The sequence below is a fragment of the Salminus brasiliensis genome, chromosome 3, assembly GCF_030463535.1.
Source record: "Salminus brasiliensis chromosome 3, fSalBra1.hap2, whole genome shotgun sequence".
NCBI classification, from domain to species: domain Eukaryota; kingdom Metazoa; phylum Chordata; class Actinopteri; order Characiformes; family Bryconidae; genus Salminus; species Salminus brasiliensis.
The window spans coordinates 31,705,667-31,724,809 of NC_132880.1; the positions used below are offsets into that span (position 1 = coordinate 31,705,667).

The 19,143-nt window shown below is 39.6% G+C and overlaps 1 protein-coding gene across 1 annotated transcript; it reads right to left on the reverse strand.

Annotated features, from left to right (window-relative positions):
* Positions 1-12,332: 12,332 nt before the first annotated feature.
* nrsn1l (neurensin 1-like) lies at positions 12,333-17,848 on the reverse strand. Its single transcript, XM_072675898.1, has 3 exons — positions 17,629-17,848; positions 15,374-15,580; positions 12,333-14,816 (listed from the first exon to the last, which is right to left on the reverse strand). The coding sequence occupies exons 2-3, from the start codon at positions 15,569-15,571 to the stop codon at positions 14,391-14,393; spliced, it is 624 nt and encodes a 207-aa protein (XP_072531999.1). The 5' UTR covers positions 15,572-15,580; positions 17,629-17,848; the 3' UTR covers positions 12,333-14,390.
* Between the last annotated feature and the right edge of the window lie 1,295 nt (positions 17,849-19,143).

The following is a 19,143-nucleotide window of genomic DNA, read 5'->3' on the forward strand; positions in this document are numbered from 1 at the left end:
CATGGAATAAAATACTGCATAGATATAATAAAATCCAAAAGTGAACATTCACCCAAAGTTCCAAACACCACCACTTAAGCTTTATCTAAAGAATTTCCTAATTGCCAACTTACTAATCTGGCTTTGTAACACCTACCAGACACTTTCATCTTGTAGCAACCATGGTTACCATTAAAGACTATATCACAAACTGTGCATCAACAGATGAGGTAGTCGTCCTCTAGCCCATCATCAGTGGTTGTTTTCACTGAGCTGGTCTTGGCTGGAAACCTTTGAGTGGTGGATCCACAATCAGTCTAGCACGGATTTAAAAGTGTTCGGAAAATCCCATAAACACTGCTGCCCCTGAAACACTCATACCAGCACCACATACACACTACCATGCCAGCTACAAAGCTCTTGTCTTACAGAATGCAGTTTCCTTGTCCACCAGCAGAGGGGGATATACACTTAGATGTGTGCAGCAGCACATGCTGCTATGAGGAGTGCGTTGTGCAGTTTTGCTTTATTTCACTCTGTAGTGGTAAAGCAGGTGGTGTCTCATATGGCTGATGTCATTAATTTGTGTGATGAGAAGATCATTTATTAATTAATAACTAATTTTAGAGTTGTTTAGAGTGTTAGCAGGTTGTAGTTGGAAAGCCTTGTTTGCAGCTCAGTTCCTCTTCAGTGTAATTGTTTTTACTGTACTGCTGGTGTTGCCTAAATTGAAAACCATGCTTAATTAAGAGTATTGAAAACACACATTATCTAGAACAGCGTGCACCATGATTCAATATGTATTCTTTATTGTTCCATATCCAGCATGCCCTGAGCTACTATCCAGATTTACAGTCTTTATAGGCTAATAGGTTTATGTATGATGTCATTATTTGGACAAACCTACAAAAGGGTCAGGATGCATCATCAAAGCAGGTCGGTGTCCAGTGTGTGTTTGTGTGTATGAGAGAGAGAGAGGGGGAGAGATATGAGGTAAGCCTAGCCAACAGAGTGTCCTTGAAGGTCATTGCCATTGGAAAGAAGTCTTAACCCCTTACACCCCATGCTTCAAAAAATGTGTTTATTTAACTGTTCATTTAAAGGGGAATTTCACCCATTTAAAAGCATTTCTGCATAAGCAAATCATTAAGATGTTAATAAAGTCATGCAGACTGGCTAGCTGTAAAATCATCCAGTGTAAATGCACCCAAGATGCATTTAAACCAGATACTAATCCAATTACTCACAACACTTCAGAAGCTGATTCGACAACCAAAACCCCTCCCAGTACACCTCAAACACCAGTAATAATTGCTGGGCAATGAGCAAATTTGCATATTTGGCCCCCACAGACATCGGATCCCAGTCTGACTAGCCATCACTACTGAGTGTAAAAGCATGTGATACTATATACTAGGTGTAAACAGGGTCTTTACATGATGAATGTTAGGAACTAGGTGAGTTCCAGGTGAGCATTGGGTTTGTGAGTTGGGCTTCCCCTCATTACAGCCCAACCCAGACTCACACGATTGTCCCATCTCTGAACCTGATGGGCATTTATATGTGGGGTCAATGTGGAACCCGAGGACAAAACTTTCTGTTTCCATTTTGAGCTAATCATACAGGCCCCACATGGACATGTTAGCTGGGATTCAGACCTTGTTTTACAATAAGTTTGAGAAGATTTCAGATTAAAGTGTAGTTATTTTGTTTTTATTTATTTATCTGTTTAATTATTTTCAATTGCATTTAAGGCAATTTATTGAAAATTTGATTTTTATTTTATTTTTAAAATAGATTCTATTTTTCTATTCACCCCTATTTTGCTGCTATCAGCACAGGACACATGTAGAATCACTGCTGGTTTTGGATAGTACATCAATTGCAGTGCACAATTTGTTTACATCCTAAATGCAGAATTATGCAGAATTCCCCTTTACTTTGTCCCTTTAACCTTACTTGCATAACTTGCACTGTAGTTTAACAGAGGTTATACTGTATTAACAGAAATGTCAGAGTAACAGAATAGAGTGTGGACACAGCCAATCCATGTAATAAACAGTCTTGGTGTGTTTTGAAACTGGCGGATGGCTGTGAGTATATTCAAGTAGAGAACAACCACCTCTGTTTGACCAATGCTGCTGCTGACATTTCTTTATTTCATATTTATTTCATATTTATTGGTATCTTGTCTTGTGCTTTGATTGTTGTTGATGTCTATTTCTGTTTTTCCACACATTCTCTCTCTCTTTCTCTCTTTGGATGTAAACACACAAACATGCCCTTTGTTGTAATTATTTCCTATGAACACTTCCTCACATTGCCATAAGGTGGCGCTAGCACACTTAAGATCCAGCCATAACATGGCCCCTTACTGGCTGAAGGAAAAGCATTACATCATTGCTGGTGTAAAAATCGACTGAGGGCTGGTTTCTTGGGTTCCTGGAAGTGGAGCATTTTGCCACCTGTGTCAGGGCCGTTAATAGATAATGACATCATCTGAAATTGTTCATGGAAAAGCGGGATTTGGTGCACATCTGCCCTGAACTGATGGAGCTGCTAAGCAGCTTGTCTTGCTGAATTAACCGGAGCATCCTTGATAGTCGGACTTAACACTAAATAGCTTTGCAGTTAGTCTGTCTTTGTCTGTGATGGTTCTAATGAGCGATGATGGTGAGGAAACGAGTGCATGGTCATTTGTAGGAGATCATATACTTTTCGAGAAGGAGCAGATCGCCTTTCTCACACTGTTTGCCTCATCTGAATGCTGAGACACATTCCACGGCCTGATGTTTACAGAGGGGGGAAAAAGTCTATACTTAGTGCTTATATAGAATAATCCATCTCATCAATGAATCCTTCTCATCTCAAGCACTTTCATGCTAGAATGCGGTTTCAGGTCTCTGTTAGACTGAGAAAAGTAAAGTAAAGCAGTGAATAAAATATTCCATCAGCACACTGCTGATGTTCACTTTACTTATTTTTCACAGTAATTGTGTTGAGAGATTTTATTCATGTGGCAATGAGGTACACATTTAAACCAAGTAAATTCAACGCTCTACGTTCTGGAACCGATCTCTACTGACCCAAGAATCCCAAAAATAAGCAAGGCTGAAGTTTGAAGTTTGGGATTTAGAAGCTTTTGACAACATAGGTTTCCCACCCTAGTGCTGGAATACACCATGTCCTACTCATTCGACCTGTCCCATTACTCGCACTTGCGCCCTTGCCTGTGCACCTTGTCTTACCCCTCGTTTGCAGATGTGTCGCTAGGTGTGCAAGGCCAAGAAAATGGGTGTCCTATTTCCTTAAACTTCACCAACAAGGGTGTTTACAAGTCACCATGAGCACTTGATGCTCTCCTCTCATATAATTGCATCAGATCACACTTTCATTAAAAGGAACTTACCTATGTTTCATTGCAATCCTGTAATGTTACTTATATAAATCTTTCGAAACATAAAGACAAACAAACTCTTTAGGTGTGAGTGGAATCTATTCTCTTTTCTTTATGGAGATTGAAATGGGTTTGTGGGTCATGTATCTGAAAATTCAGAATTTAGGAGAAAAAGCACTATTTTACGATCTTAAAAATGATCAACCAACCACTTATCCATTTTAGCAGCAGCACAACAAAAATAGCAACTACTGTTAAATCCAGCGTGTGCAGTATTTGGCATTTAAGCAGCAGTATACAGGGGAAGGGACGCGCTCTACACTCTTAGACAAGTGGAACACTCACTCCCCTTTTACATTCCTCTTTTCAACAACTTCAGTGCACTTTCATCAGGGGGTCTAGGGCCATTTTGGTCTCGTCCTGCTCTAAAACACTTATTTTTAAGAGAATCTTAATATATTTTGTAAGTTTTAATGTTAATTCCTGTGTATTTTCCCAACTTAATAATAAACCTGACCCAAAGAACCAGGAACTTAATAAATGAATGTAATCAAGGGTAACAGAAGATTGGGAACCTGTTTTGAGCCCAAGATTAATGTACATTTAAGACTTTAATTCTAAATCTTCAAAATCAAGAGGGAAAAACCTAGCATGAAAAAGACTGAAGTAACAGAAAGTGCTCTGACCATTCAAGAGAGATCTAGCAAGGCTGTCTAAGCCTCAGTTGAGTTAAACTCATGCGCTCAATGCCAAGAAGGCTTCAAACTGTTGAGAAACCCTGTTTACACCTGGCCACTTCATGAGTTCTTGAGTATCAGGCCAAGCCACATAAAAATGCAAGTGTAAACACACCCAAGACTAATTTAAACCATATACAAATCCATTCACTCAAACCACTTCAGGAGGTGGTCTGAGATGCTTTTAAGCCACATGTTCTAACAGTGTAAACACATCCATCTCTCCAAGATGCATTCACCAACCCAAATCCTTCCCAGTACACCTGCAAAACCAGTAACTGGGAAATGAGCAAATTTGCATATAACATCCCACACAACCATCAGATTTCAGTCTGACTAACCGGAGACAGATTTGACTGTGCATTAGGACAGTGACAATTTTTTATAAATTTGCCTTCACAGTAGATTTGAAATTAAGCAATGAAGATATTATTGGAGTGTAGATTTTTTAATTCAAGAGGTTTAACACAAAAACCCTACACAAACTACTACACAAACACTTTAAGCAATAATACACTTGAGGTGTGATGAGCTAATATATCTTAACATCATCATCAGGCTATGCCCTTCAGTCAAAATAACCAAGAAACTGTGCATAATTTTCCAATCATTAGGGTTTCAAGCAGGTTTTAATAATCCCATGGCTACACACACTGCCAAAGCTGTTAAATATTAATAAAATGTGAAGCTGAACTTTGTTTCGTATAAGCCCGCCCTGTATTCCAATTATTCGTTTTACCATAAATTGTACAGCAGATCATGTTCCCTCTGATTGGTTAAACTAATTCTATGTCTCAAACTATGTAATATACCCTTTCTACCTACAACACCAGCATTGCTTTGTTTTACACCAACAGTGTCTGTGTCTTTTGTTTGGTTGTAGTTTTCGTGAATACAAAGGCACTATTGTCAGACATTATACATTTGTCTTTTACTTGTAGAATTATAACATTGCTGCTTTTGTTATGGCTAGTGTTTTTTGTCTTGTACGCACTGTCGTCATAGATTGATACTTGGTCATCATTAAGCTTCGGTCAGAATGCCATTATCGTGCAATATTGGCCCTCCTAGAATGTCTCTGAGCCAATCAAACTGGCACAATTAGGAGTAATACTCATTTGCTCACATAAAATGAAGGGTGATTTTCACAGACTCAAAAGTAATTGGACAATTGACTGATTCATGCAGTTTAATGGTGAGATGTGGCCTTTTCCCTCATTATTAAAAAAAAAAAATAAGGATAAAAAATGTCTAGAGTTCATTCCAAGACTTAAATTTGCATTTTCTAGCTGGTCATTGGAACTCTCAATATGCAGTGCAAAGAGAGAGTGTCGATGCAAATGAAGTAGGCCCTTATTAGACTGAAAAAAATCCAAACATAACAAGCATTTTTCATTGTTGAAGAAAACCCCCTTCATGACATCTAGTCAAGCAACACGCAAGAATGTGGGTGTCAAGTCCAGTCAAGTGCATTCAAGAGATGCCTTCATGAATGTAAATACAGAGGATTCACTTCAAGACACAAACCCCTTGAACAGAAAGATTAGACTGCTCGAAACCATCTAAAAGGCCCGTTCAGTTCTGGAACAAGATTCTTCAGACAGATTATCAGCAAGATTATCTTGAGTATGGAGAAGGAAAAAGGATCCATGATCCGAAGCATACCACATCATCTCTCAAACATGGTGGAGGCACTGTTGTGGCATGGGCATGTATGGCTGCCAATGGAACTGGGCCATTGGCCTATTTTGATGATATGACTGCTGATAGAGGTATCAGGATGGATTTGCTATACTTTCTGCTCAGATTCAATCATATGCTGCAAAACACAGTACTGCTGGACAACCAAAAAAATCTCCAGAAATAATAAATGTAAAGGCAAAGAAATAAATATTTTGGAATTGCAAAGTCAGTCACCTGACCACAACACAATTGAGCACAGTTCTCACTCACTAAAGGCAGAAAGGCCCACAAACAAGCCGCAATTGAAGGCGGCTGCAGTAACGACCTGGGAAAGCATCTTAAGTGAGGAAACTCATTTAGATTTGTTTATGGGTTCCAGATTTTATCCAAGTATTAAAAATAAATAGAATATGGATTGACTATGTCAAAAATGTCTGTAATTCCTGAACAGTTAATGCAATATTCTTGCTCAAAGCTGAACAACTAAACTTCAGTCACATCTTCATTCCCAGACACTGGACACAGCAACTTTTCTGATAGAAACAAGAATAGAACAATAGAACAATGGCTTGGAAAAAGTACTAAATTGTATGTATTGTAAGACTTAAATTGTATTCATAGAAAGTCCCACAAGTTCTCTGAGTGCTGTTTACATTGATGTATAATGGTGAAGTTGTTTGTACAGAAATATAGAAGAACATGAAGATCAAGGAAAGAAAACATGCCATATAGCATATGTTGACATTTCTTTTTCTGGTGATCTTCTTGGGGAATGAGATGGGTGATGGACATTTCACACACGCTGTTGTTTCTCAGCTGCTCTTTAGTTTAACTAAAGTTAAGCCTGGTGACATTTGACGGTCGGCATCCGACGACAAGTCCATCCTATTGCCGAGCATTAGCATGATAATGATGAGGAGTATGGATTATGATATTTGGGAAGCCAGGCTTTCATCCCATCTCCCTGTCCCTCTCCATGTATAATCAGCCTCTGTCCGTCTTTGATGAGCAGGGAGAATTTCATTAAATTGCTGATAGGGGCTCGTCTCCTTCACCATGCCTGAGGCTTTTTTTTCACACCCACCACCCCCCACACTCCCACCACTCCTCACACACATATAGAAATGTACGTCTGTGCAGCTATTCATATATGCAAACATTTCTGTCAAATCTCCCAGCACCTGACAGCAATGTGAACCCAATAAACCAATATGGAGATAAGAGCTGGTGTCAGTAGGCAGAACTAATATTATTTGTGTAGTGGAAAGCATTTATCTGTCACGGGCGGAGAATTGATGGTTTTGTGTCACTTTTGTTTAATAATGATGTAGCAATCGCAATATGCCTAGTGGCTCCCGGCTCTATTAAAGTTCAAAAGATTATCCAAATTAAAATCTCATTTGGAATATTGCTTTTCGCCAATAGTAGGTGGATCCTATTGAATATGATATTTCTCACTTTGCTATCCAATTAACATTTCCATGTTCAACAAACTGCACTGATGGCGAATACGAGCAGGCTTATTTGACCGTGGAATATTGCGATAGCTGCGTCTAAAGCAGCCGAACTTAGCTTAATAAAACTTTTTAATTTGACAACCGACAACATGCGTATATTTAGAGAGATCTGACCACCTCGGTGCCTCCATTAACATAACAAGCTGGTTTTCCATTCCCAGCAGTGACAATAGGTGTCTAAACCTTTATCTAAATGACAGTATTTTATCACGTCGGCTCATTATGTGTCATCATGTTGAATTAAAGTGATTGGTTACAGCGTGGCTGGCGGTAACTTGCATAACATATGCATTCTTGATCATTTTTCGCAGTGGCCTACAGCTGATAGCGTTGTTTAATGCATGCAACTCTCCTGGTAATGTTGAGTGACGGGCTGTGATCACAGAAGGCATCAGCTGTCAGGCTTTCAGCCCAGGGACTGTGCCTGTCTCTGCATATTCTACCATATAGTCATGATATTCTAACACATTCATGTATTCAGGACGGGGTTTGAATCTGAGCTCTGGTCTGGGACCTGGAAATACCTTTATGAGATAGGCTCAGATAGATCGGAAGAAAGTTTTCAGACTCGTTTAGTCTCCAGTTTACATGTAAGACCTATCGTTGTGCCTGCCGTCTTTGTTCCGTCTTCTGCTGCCTTGATTAATCTATTAATCTGCCATCACCTTCGAGAACTCACTGGTCACTCCCTCTACTGAAGCCCGCAGCCTTGGTGTAGTGATGGATGATCAGTTATCGTTCTCAAGTCATGTTGCAAACGTAACTCGGTCCTGCAGATTTCTTCTGTACAACATCCGGAGAATTCGACCCTTCCTCTCTAGAGAGGCCACCCAGGTGCTTGTTCAGTCTCTCGTCACTTCCAGACTTGACTACTGCAACTCTCTTCTGGCTGGTCTCCCTCTGCGCACCATCAGGCCCCTGCAACTCATCCAGAATGCAGCGGCACGGGTCGTCTTCAATGTCCCAAAATTTAGCCATGTCACTCCACTGCTGCGTTCTCTCCACTGGCTTCCTGTAGCTGCCCGCATCAGATTTAAAACCCTGACGCTGGCCTACAAAGCCAAGAACGGACCAGCCCCTCCGTATCTGATGGCAATGGTCAAAAGCCGATCCGCACCAAGAGCCCTTCGAGCTTCAAGTACGGCTCGGCTCGACCCACCATCCCTCAAAATCCACGGAAGACAAGCGTCCAGGCTTTTTTCTGTCCTGGCACCAAAGTGGTGGAACGAGCTGCCCCTGGATGTCCGAACGGCCGAGTCGCTCGCTGTCTTCAAACGCAGACTGAAGACCCACCTCTTCAGAGAGTACTTGGACGAATAGTTCTATGGTTGCCTTATTGTATTGTGTTTAGCAATGTCTAAGCTTGGAGGTATCTTTTGTATTAGTCTATTCTAACTAGCTGAGGTTTTCTTGGGTAAATAGCAAAGCACTTTGTAAGTCGCTCTGGATAAGAGCGTCTGCTAAATGCCGTAAATGTAAATGTAAATGTAAATTAGTAATCAATGATTTTATGCATAAATAGAAAAAAATCTTTCGAAAAAAGCGTTGTCACTTTAAGTGTTTCATTGTAAAAAAAAGCCTGTACAATATGTTTTTAGTGTTATCACTTTATTGAAGGTATTCGATCATAATAATGCAAGAAAAATCTATAAAATAACAGTGTTACCCTGTACATTTCTGTAAATGTATTGGTTTTCCACTGAATTTGAATTAGGATATTTGACATTGATTTCTTTTCTATGTGTTTTTGTTTGCCAGCCATTTTTACAGTGTAATATTGTATAATATTATAATATTATATATATATTATGGCTTGGAAATGTAGCCATTCTGAAAATCTCCTTTAGGAATTCCATTGTTATTTGTAGGTTTCTTTAAATACCAGTGCTTCATTTTGTTAAATCGGGTGAGCTGATGGTGGTGGATGTAAACAAATGATTGTGAGGGTAAATTTGGATAAATCTGAAACCAAAGCTGTGTTCTTCTACCTTGTTTAAAATACTGATTGCTTCCACAAACACAAGACAAACATAACTGCAACATTATTTCACTTATAAGATAAATCTTTTAACCATTTTTTTTCTAAGTTTGTTAAGGTTAATCCGAAAGGTTTTGGCTCCATAACCAAAAGAGAGTGCAGCGGAGAATGTTGTTCTTGAAGTTGCTAAAGAAACTCAACCAACCAACCACAGGCCCTGATGATTCAGTTCTACACATCATCCATAACCACATGTTTTAGATCGTCCACCTCACAAGAACAAGCCAAAATCCAGCGCATAATAAGCACACAGGATCATCGGGTGTACTTTGCCAGCGCTTCAGGACATATATATTATTAACAGCAGGGACATGAAGCGTGCTTCTCATCCTGGACATCACCTCTTTTAAGAACTATTGGAGTCAACACAAGACACTAGACACACTTTTTCTCAAGAGCAGTGGCACTTCTCAACTGGCATGGACATCCCACACTTTAAATAGACTTACAACCCAGAAGTCCACCATGAATATGCCATAAATGCATTTTTGCATTGTAAATGTTCATATCATTCTGTAACATAGTGTAAATAATAGTAGACTTCACAGTTCCTCAGATCTGCATATTGCCACTGTCACTGAAAAACCTTACCAAAATGGCAACTTCACAGGAGAAGGGAAATCCCTTCTTAACTTTCAATGGAGGTTAGTGTAAAAAGATTTTGTTCCATGTCATATTGGAGCATTTCTATTGGTCCATTCATCAGGAAATTCAGACACAATTTAGAGAAGAACTGCCAGATTTAAATTGGTTCCAACAAAATGGAGATACTGGGTTTTTGTGTGACACAGACAATGTACATACTCACATATTTTATTTTAGTTGCTTTGACAGTGGATTTTTTTCCATATCTGTCTGGTATTCCTAATGTTTAATTGCCTTAAGAAATAAAGCGATCCTGATTCTGATGTTGGCCCACCCTTCAATTTACCTCAGATCCAATGCAGCTAGTAGCAAATCTATAGTAGTTACATGTTCCTAGCCTGAAGAGTTCAATCCAATTTTCTCAGGTGGTTTAGGACTGTCGCAGTGTTTCTCTACACATGTTCAGGAAAAGATCACAGCGTGAACTTGCTATGCTCTGTACTGTCGCTGCCAAAGTGACATTCATTGGCTTTTGAGAGCTTATGGTCTTTCATCCTCAGACCACTGAACACGCTACTTTTCACATATTCCACATGACAGATATCTTCATAAGGGAGGAATTTCTGGGCTTTTGTTGAGCTCCGGCCCATCAGGAGAGCAGGGAGACGGAGCGTGTGAAGGGCGCTCCAGCAGCACACACAGAGCGGCTCCGTCAGTGGAACAGACTGCGCCGAGAGAGAGGGAGCGCTGCAGGGGAAATGAGATGAGACTGGCATGCTCCATTGACTGAGCTGCTGAATATGACTCACCCTGGATGAGGCTCTTTCTACACCTGCTGTGCTTCTGCTGCAGGGCTTATGGCTTCGACTTAACCCTCCTGTTTTCTTCAGCTTGACTTTACTTCCTCTGTGTTCGGGATCCAAGAAATCCTAATGCTTTGCTATGCATTAATAGTAATTATAATACAAATTTTAAAATTAATTGATCTGTATTTCTGTATTTTCCACTTCCTAAGTTTTGTTTTCTGTTTCTTGACCTTTTTTAACCCAGTAAATAGAACAATTGAAGCCATAATCCTGCTGTATACCATTTTAGAAAAGGGATAAAATCCATGAAAACACTGGGCATGTATGGTGTGTGAGTATAATGTAAGTTAATGTGTATATATTTTGTAATTTTATTCTGTATATATGTTGTATATATGTTCTACAGCTGGCTATGCTCTAGTCTAGTTTATTCCACTCATCTTTACACCTGTGTTACCGTGACATGACAATTAACTTGATTTAACTTGATTTGATTTGGCTTCATTCACCAACTGTAAAGACGAAATGTCATCTTAAAATCCACAAATGCAGATTCTGGCAATCACCAACATTTTCTTATTCGAAATTTCTTCAATTTACTAGAACAATGGGATCCTCCATTATAGGAGCATAGCTGTAAACAGTTCTGCGCTTTGAAAACACATCATGATTCTGATGTAGACATTTTGTTGGGACTTTTCTCAAGACAAATTCTTAAGAATTTATTACTGAATTAGGGCTCAATGTTATTTAGACTTTTATTGCTTCACATGCACGTCATTGACATCACATGTCATTGTGCTGCCTAACTACGCTGGTACCAGTACAGCATTGCCTCTGGAGTAGAACCACATGGGGCAGTAGGTCCTACAACTTACGCTTACTTTTTGTAAGTCACCACTTTTGTAAGTCGCTCTGGATAAGAGCGTCTGCTAAATGCCTTAAATGTACAAATGTTTTTTTTTGAGTGATGCCATAGGAAACCACTTTTGTGACTGTGAAGAACCTTTCAAAGACCCAGCATATTTCTCTATATGGAAAGGTTCTCTATCAGTCCAAATGTTACATATCTATGACAAACATGGTTCTTTTTGGAATCACAGAACAGCCCAGCTAAACATTGTATTTTAAAAAGTGTGTTAAAACGTGTTTAGAACCTAAACATTTGGATTTGGGAGCATGGGAAGACCACCAGGCAATGACAGCAGATTTCTTTGTGCCTCAGTGTTGTTTCACATTAATTCCTATTAGGGCAGAGCAGTGAGCGAATCTAGACTGCAGCACTGCATGCTCTGCAATGCTGGGTAATGGATTACTAACGGTGCCTGAACGGCGGCCTATGAATGGTATATCAGAGAGGATGACTCACTGCTCGGCTGGGGGAGGAGAGAAGGTGGAATGAGTCATCGCTGCCTTCCTTCAATCTGTTTACAGCTTCTGAAAGACTAGATGGCCCGCCGAAAGATGGCTGGCCAATAAGAGCAGCAACGCTTTCCCTAGTTTAAAGTCAAAGCCAGTTCCACTGATATTATCACAGCATGCCTGAGTGATAGATATCAGAAGATGTGAACAGACCAGCGGGCACCACAGTTTGAGTATGCTTAGAATTTATTGTGCACATTTGTTTGGAGAGGAGCCTTCAAATCCAAAGTCGTTCTTTCGATCGAAAAAAAATATATATATATAGAAAAATGCTGGAACACACAAGTGACCAAGAAACAGTAGAAGATAATAGATAACAAGGAAATGAGGGAAATGCAACTTAAAGTAATGAAATGAAATGACTTAAGTGGAGTAATCACGGTACACTGCTCTGAAGTGCCATTTGCACATTAACAGTGTCATGTGTTTTCTTCATCGGGACTGCTGTGAGTAAGGGCATGAGTGGTGCCAGCACTTATCATCATTTTTTTTCTGCTCAATAAGGTGGATTACATGATCAAAAGGTTGCCAGGTAACCGCAAAGAAGATGATGTATGTGAGCCAAACATCTTCAGCCTGATGTTTTTTGTTTTTTTTTTACCATCCTGATTAACTTGGTCTTACAAGTGACTGTGTTAGCTATATGATTTCTTTTCTAACAGAAAATAAAAAGAAATGAGAAGTGAAATAATAACAAACATATGATTGATTTACAATTACTAATCAATTAAAGATTGCACAGAAGTAGCACATAATAAATGAAAGCATTTGTAATTTTCCTTCTTAAGTGAGTGGGCATTTTTCATTTCTTGGAAAGGCCTGGATACACCAAGGTGACGTTTTAATAAAACTATGCAGACAACAGCTGACAATTCGGGCGATAAACAAACATGGCTCACGGCAAAGACAAGCTGTAATAATAATGTACTTCATTCTGATTTAATTTGTCTCTAATTTTCTTGTTTACTGCCATGCTAGCTCTATTTGTTCCACTGGAAGAGGCAGAAGCAGAGTTTATTAGTGCTACTACTATAGCCCATTTTTTTTTATTTCATTGTTTGATGAAATCCCCAAGTCTTTGCATATGGTCATTTCAGGTACGAGGCCTTACTTACACCTGTATCCTGAAAGAAACATCATGCACATTAGAATGGCTTTATAAAGCCCTTATTAAGCCTCATGAAGCCAATAGTTTTAAAAAATACTACTGTACTAAGCAGTATTTTAAGTGAATTAATCTCTTCAACATTCAGAACATTTGCGTACTATACATTATAATCTTTTGTACAATATGTACAAAAGAGTGTTCATTTGTATGGCCTTATTAAGTCTGATCAAGCCAACTAGCTGGTAAATAACTTACCATAGAGTCGTATATTATATTAGACTCTGGACCAGTCTATTTGGGTACCAACATACTTACATTTACACAAAGAATCCACAACTATACCTACTCTATAAGAATAGAGAATAAAGGTGCTACCAAGGGTTCTTTGGGTGATGATATTTGATTATATGACTTTTTGTTTCATTAGGGACCATTTTAGTAAAAGAAACATAAGTGTAAGGAACCCTTTGTTTACATTTAAAGGTTCTTCACACATACAACTTTAAAATTCCTTTTGTAGCACCTTTATTTGTAGAAGTGTAGGAAAAATCTAGCATGGCCAATTTGCCTACGATGGGTTTTTCGGAGGTGGGAGGAAACCGGAGTATCTTCCGAAGCAATCTAATTTGTACATTACATTGTATAATAGTTTTTCAGCCTGAAGACCATAAATGAATAGTCTCAATGAGTTTGTCTCAATCTCTGAGACCCTTGAGATCAGTCAAGCATATTAACAATAAGTTTATTCCTTGCTGCAGCCTCTACTCTGCCGGTGAAGGGTTTACACTAGGTGCTGGATCATTTGCTTCCCAGATTTGATTGCATTCAGCCAAAACATGCATTAGTGAGGTCAACATCTAGCCAGATCGTGTCTCAGGCCACCCACTGAAGGGGTAAGAGATGGGATTTAAATCTGTTTGAAATCCATACTGTGTGCTTTGTGTATTTACACTTGCATCTTTATGTGGATAGTCCTTAATCTTGATATTACACTTAACATGCATGAAATGACCATTTGTAAAGCGGGTCAGTGAAAAGACCAACCCAAATCATCAGATCAGCGAAAAACAGGCCGAGTGTATCCAGGTCTTTAGACAGACTGAACTTGTTTGGGTTGTTCAGGGGGTAGGCTGAACATTCTCCACTTTAGAGAGACTGACCGGTACAGCGGCGTCTCCTGCTGCTGGGCTTGGTGCTTTAGTGACAAGGCTGGTGTTGCTTCTTCCATGTTCTCTACCTTGCCCTCCACTTGCCCCCTTCCTCTCTCTTCCGATGGTCTGCAGATTGCGCTCACTCTCCCTGCCCACTGGTCTGGAGAAGGCAGACACCAGCAGGCCAGCAGCCATAAGCAGCCCCCCCAGGCTCAGCATGCCTGTGCCGGCCTGCACGCACATGTGAAGCCCCTGGTTATACTGCACAGCCTGCCGGTCCACAAACAGCAGCTCCCCCTCTCCAAAGGCCTCGATGCGGGAGGGGGTGGCAAATCCCACAGTCAAGACCACCAAACCCACAGCTAAGACCACTGCTCCAAATGCGAGAGAAACCTGATAGAGAGGGGAGAGGGCACTTCATCAATCACCACATTCATGCTGTCTAATCCTATTTCTTGGAGATCTGACATTCTGCACAATTGTATTTGGGAATTACCGGGACAAAAAGACAAAATTGGTCCTAAATATTTTAGAAAAATATAGAAAGTATATATAGAAAAAAAATCTGAATAAATAAATAACCAAACAATGAAATAAATACACAAACAAGGTTAATAAACAATTCAAAATATTACTTTAGTATAGCTATATATTATGTAAACTAAATAGTGAGAGTGAAACCTTTTTGTTGCTATAAGTTTGCTAGTTAGTTTCTAGGAGGTTGCTATGAAGTTGCTAGATGGTTGCTAGAGTGTTGCTAAATCATTACTATGGTAGTTGCTATGGTATTTGCCCAGGTGTCTCAGGCTGATACCCCATATGGTTGGATATGTTTTACTAATGTATTTGTACCATCATCATTCTGCACAAACTTTTCCCGTAGAAAAAAACTGCTGTGTATGAAGCCCTGAGAGGTTTAATAGATTTCAGCACCAGTATAATGCCAATACCTTGCAGAGGCCTGAGCTCCACCACTGTGGTGATGCACTCCGACTCTGAGCGTCCTCCTGCTCCCACATGGAGGCCGTGCACTCCTCATAGAAATGGTGCAGGTAGGAGCGAACCCCAAAACCATGGCAACCAGAGCCCGCCATACTTTTAAAGCGTGTTGAGCGCTCCGACCTACAGACCTCTGGGCATGAGGCCATCTTTTAGACCTACAACAAAAACACAAACATCAGAATAAGCTACGGTAAGCAGTGAAAGCCTGAATGCTGACCAGTGGCTGATCATTCATTGAACATAATGTACTGTATGTAAGGAATTTGATGGCTAAGCCGGTAAATAATCTTAATGTCACATTCATCCCTGTCCATTGTCCTTCACACCTGGTCTTACTAAATGAGTTCTCAATGACTTATTCAACTTCTAATAATAGTCTTATCAGACTAATGTGTTACTATGTGTCATGTGGTTTCATCTGCATCACCATCTCTAGATTTTCTCCTGTTTCTTTTCTCTCTCTCTGTTTGAATGTCAGAGTGAAATGGATGCGCCTGTTGTAGTTGCTACTGTTTTGAAGGTGACTGACCGCCCACAGATGAGTCACTCTCTCTCTCTCACACAGAGAATAAACAACCACCCATCTCTCTTCCTCTTTCTCTCACTGTCTCTCTCTCTGGCCAACTACAGCAATACTTCTCACTCCCTGTCCACCTGGCATTCTTTGTTTTCATAACACACCTGTTTCCATTCATTAAGAGCTTATTAACAGTTTGTTTAATGAGGTGTTAAAAAACATATTAAAACATTTTAAACTATGCAGTGCTAAATGGGTCCCAGGGCGTTGCTATTTTGCAGTTTTCTGCAGACTACTGAATTTAATACAGCTCAAATTTCAAGTCAGCTTTTTTTGCTGACTTTTTTTCATGCTCCCCTGATAAACGCTTTAGCATAGTTTCTTTAAAAATAAATAAATAAATAAATAAAAAAACATGGCAAAAGGCTTTTGTGGAGTGATGCTGAACCACTTCTGGTTCCCTAAAGAAGCTTTAATGGATGGTGTGTTTTTGTAAATGAGATGTGCACCCACATAATGTAAAACAATTAACAATTAAAGGGGTCCTTCCACTTTTTTGGTTCAAAATTGATGTTTAACTCAAATGTTCTGTATGTAAATGCAAATAATGCCATTCTATTTGATTTAAATCCCAAAACTCAGGAACCAGGGGTTGCAAGGTCTACAACACAAATATAATCACTTAATTTACTCTTGTAATAAGTAAAGTGAAGCATTATATGTAATGTTTATGAAAGTACAAGAGTAGTACATCTGAAAATACACTTTTCTTTGGGATCATGTCACCTTACAACATAATGCCCTGCATGCACCTTTCAACTACATATGCACTTTAAAAGTACATTTCAGGCAGAAACCTTCTTAACCATGAAAAATGCCTCAGGCATCAGAAACGTCTTTGGATGTCTGGTTTCTATCACCAACAACTCGTAATAGTGAAACTCGACTCGTTTATTTTACTCTAGAACAGAGCATTTCACTCCAAACCACTCTGAATAACTGCATGAATTTACATCTTAACCATTGAATTACATAGGAATTTGAAAAGCAATGGTGGCACTGCCCTTTTTGCCTCGAACAGCTTCAGAAAGCTTCGTCTTAAGAGTGCATGGTGTTGGTAATCTGTCAAGTTCACCTCTGCTTTTGCATGATGCACATACAGTGTAATGTGACAAAGTCTAAATCAGCAATTCACAGACCAAAGTACCCAAAGAAAAAGTGTCCATTCGCCCAGTGTGTTTAGGTGCATTGTTTAAGATTAAGCGTGTTTGTTTACAGCCGCTGTCCGTGGTGCTGAAACCGCGATGCTGTAGAACTGACAGGTCGACATTCACTCAGGAAAGTGATTCAGCAGGCAAACATCAGTAAACATACCATCGCTGTAACGTAGCCATGACAACACGACTCCCAGTTAAATACACACAGCTCCAGCCTATAAGTAGCCTAGCACACGTTCACTGCAATAAACCAATGTTCTGACCAACCGTAGTCGACATAGCTATAACCCTGGATCTACAGCAAACATCAGTCACGCTGCCGGATGTTTTTCCCCCTGTTTTGACCTTCCTTCATTCTTCTGTTCTGCCGATCTCATCCATCCAGCACTCCCTTCCACCTTCCCTGCTCTCTAAGGCTGTATAATCAACAGGCTGAGTCAGAGCTAATGAGGAAAAAGCAGAGTGGTACCCAGTTTGCAGAGAGGGATCCTCGCCACTTCTTCACTCGCGTCCCATCGCTCCTTCAGCGCGCAGGCAGCCACGCGCATGCGCAGCGCTCGACGCATTTATTTATTTGCCCACTTGTTTTTTTTTATTTTTTTTCTTCTTGTTTTTGTTGTTGGAGCAAAATTGGTCGACGCTGACGGACGGTGATGATGGTGATGTCGATGGTGACGAAAGCCGAGTGTTTATCATAGTGTCGTTCACATCTCAGCTGGCTCAAAGGCTGAGCAGCACGGTCAAGCAAACAGACAGCAGATCCAATCCACGGCCCCCAGTAAATGACCAGAGAGAATTTATTTTTATTGTCGTTATTAATATCTGTTTATATATTTATTTACATTTAACTATTTACAATAAAAAAAAAAACATCAACAAAAAAAGCATAATGAAATGAGCCATCCATGTGCTGGCCTATAAACTCCTGGTTGTTAGGATGGCCCTTCCTACCCACCCACTGTAAGCAGGCTTTTGCATTCTGTACAAACTAAAGGCCAGCCTTGTCGTTCTGACTCATCCAAATAAATAAGGACAGAATGTTTGCCCTTAATAAATGGCTAGAGAGCTTACATAAAACTAAACCATATGTTTCAGCCAAACTAGACTCAAACCCTAAATACACAAACACAGAGAACTAACCATAAACTCTAAATAAATAACAAAGACTGGAACTTATTCTAACTAAATAATGAGAGTTGAATAATGAGTTTAGTTTATTGAACTGACACAGCATGAACTTCAAACTCTAATGTTTCTTCTTCGGAAAGAAAATCAGCAAAACCAAAACACAGCTATAAAACAGGCCAGTTACAAAACCCATAACTGAGTTTTGACGTAACAGTCTTGTCTCATTTTATTCTAAAATTATAAATACACCCAGCCCACAAGCAAATATCCTGCTAACCCTATCCACAGCTGGTGATGCTGTAAGACACAACATTCACTGAGAATATATGATATTGCTGATGTGCCAGACTCTGCTAGAGCTTAAAATGGGTTGCTGTAAAAAATGGCCACAGCAGGCCACTGAGAAGACACTGAGAGGACTCTGAGAGGACAACAACACTATCAGATAAGATTTGAGAATTATTCCAAAAAAACAATTACAATATTCATGTTACGGTGCTAAAAACAAAGCTATGATATTTTGTGCCATGCTATGCTACATAGCTCCTGTGAGTCGTAAACCAGCCAGTCAGGGCAGAGCTCATAATTTTTTTCACCAGTCCACCACAAAAGGAAAATAAGTATGTTTCATTCTGGGGCAAAATAATAGTGATTCAATGGTGATAATTTGCTGGCATAAACTTTTCCAAAGAGCTGTATTTTATGTGAATTTCAGTCATTGACTTCCCATTATAGCTAATTAAAACCTGGTATTACATGCTTGTAGACAAGTATGGATTTCTTGACGGCAGGATTTCAAGACAGCATATTAGAAATTGATACTATTAGTCAACATGTTAATCCACATTGCTGGCTC

Bases quoted from the DNA above. Each gene is read 5' to 3' on its own strand.
- nrsn1l (XM_072675898.1), bottom strand. From the start codon at position 15,571: ATGGCCTCATGCCCAGAGGTCTGTAGGTCGGAGCGCTCAACACGCTTT. The intron at 14,817-15,373 runs GTATTGGCATTA...CCTCTCTATCAG, and splicing joins GGAGCTCAGGCCTCTGCAAG to GTTTCTCTCGCATTTGGAGC.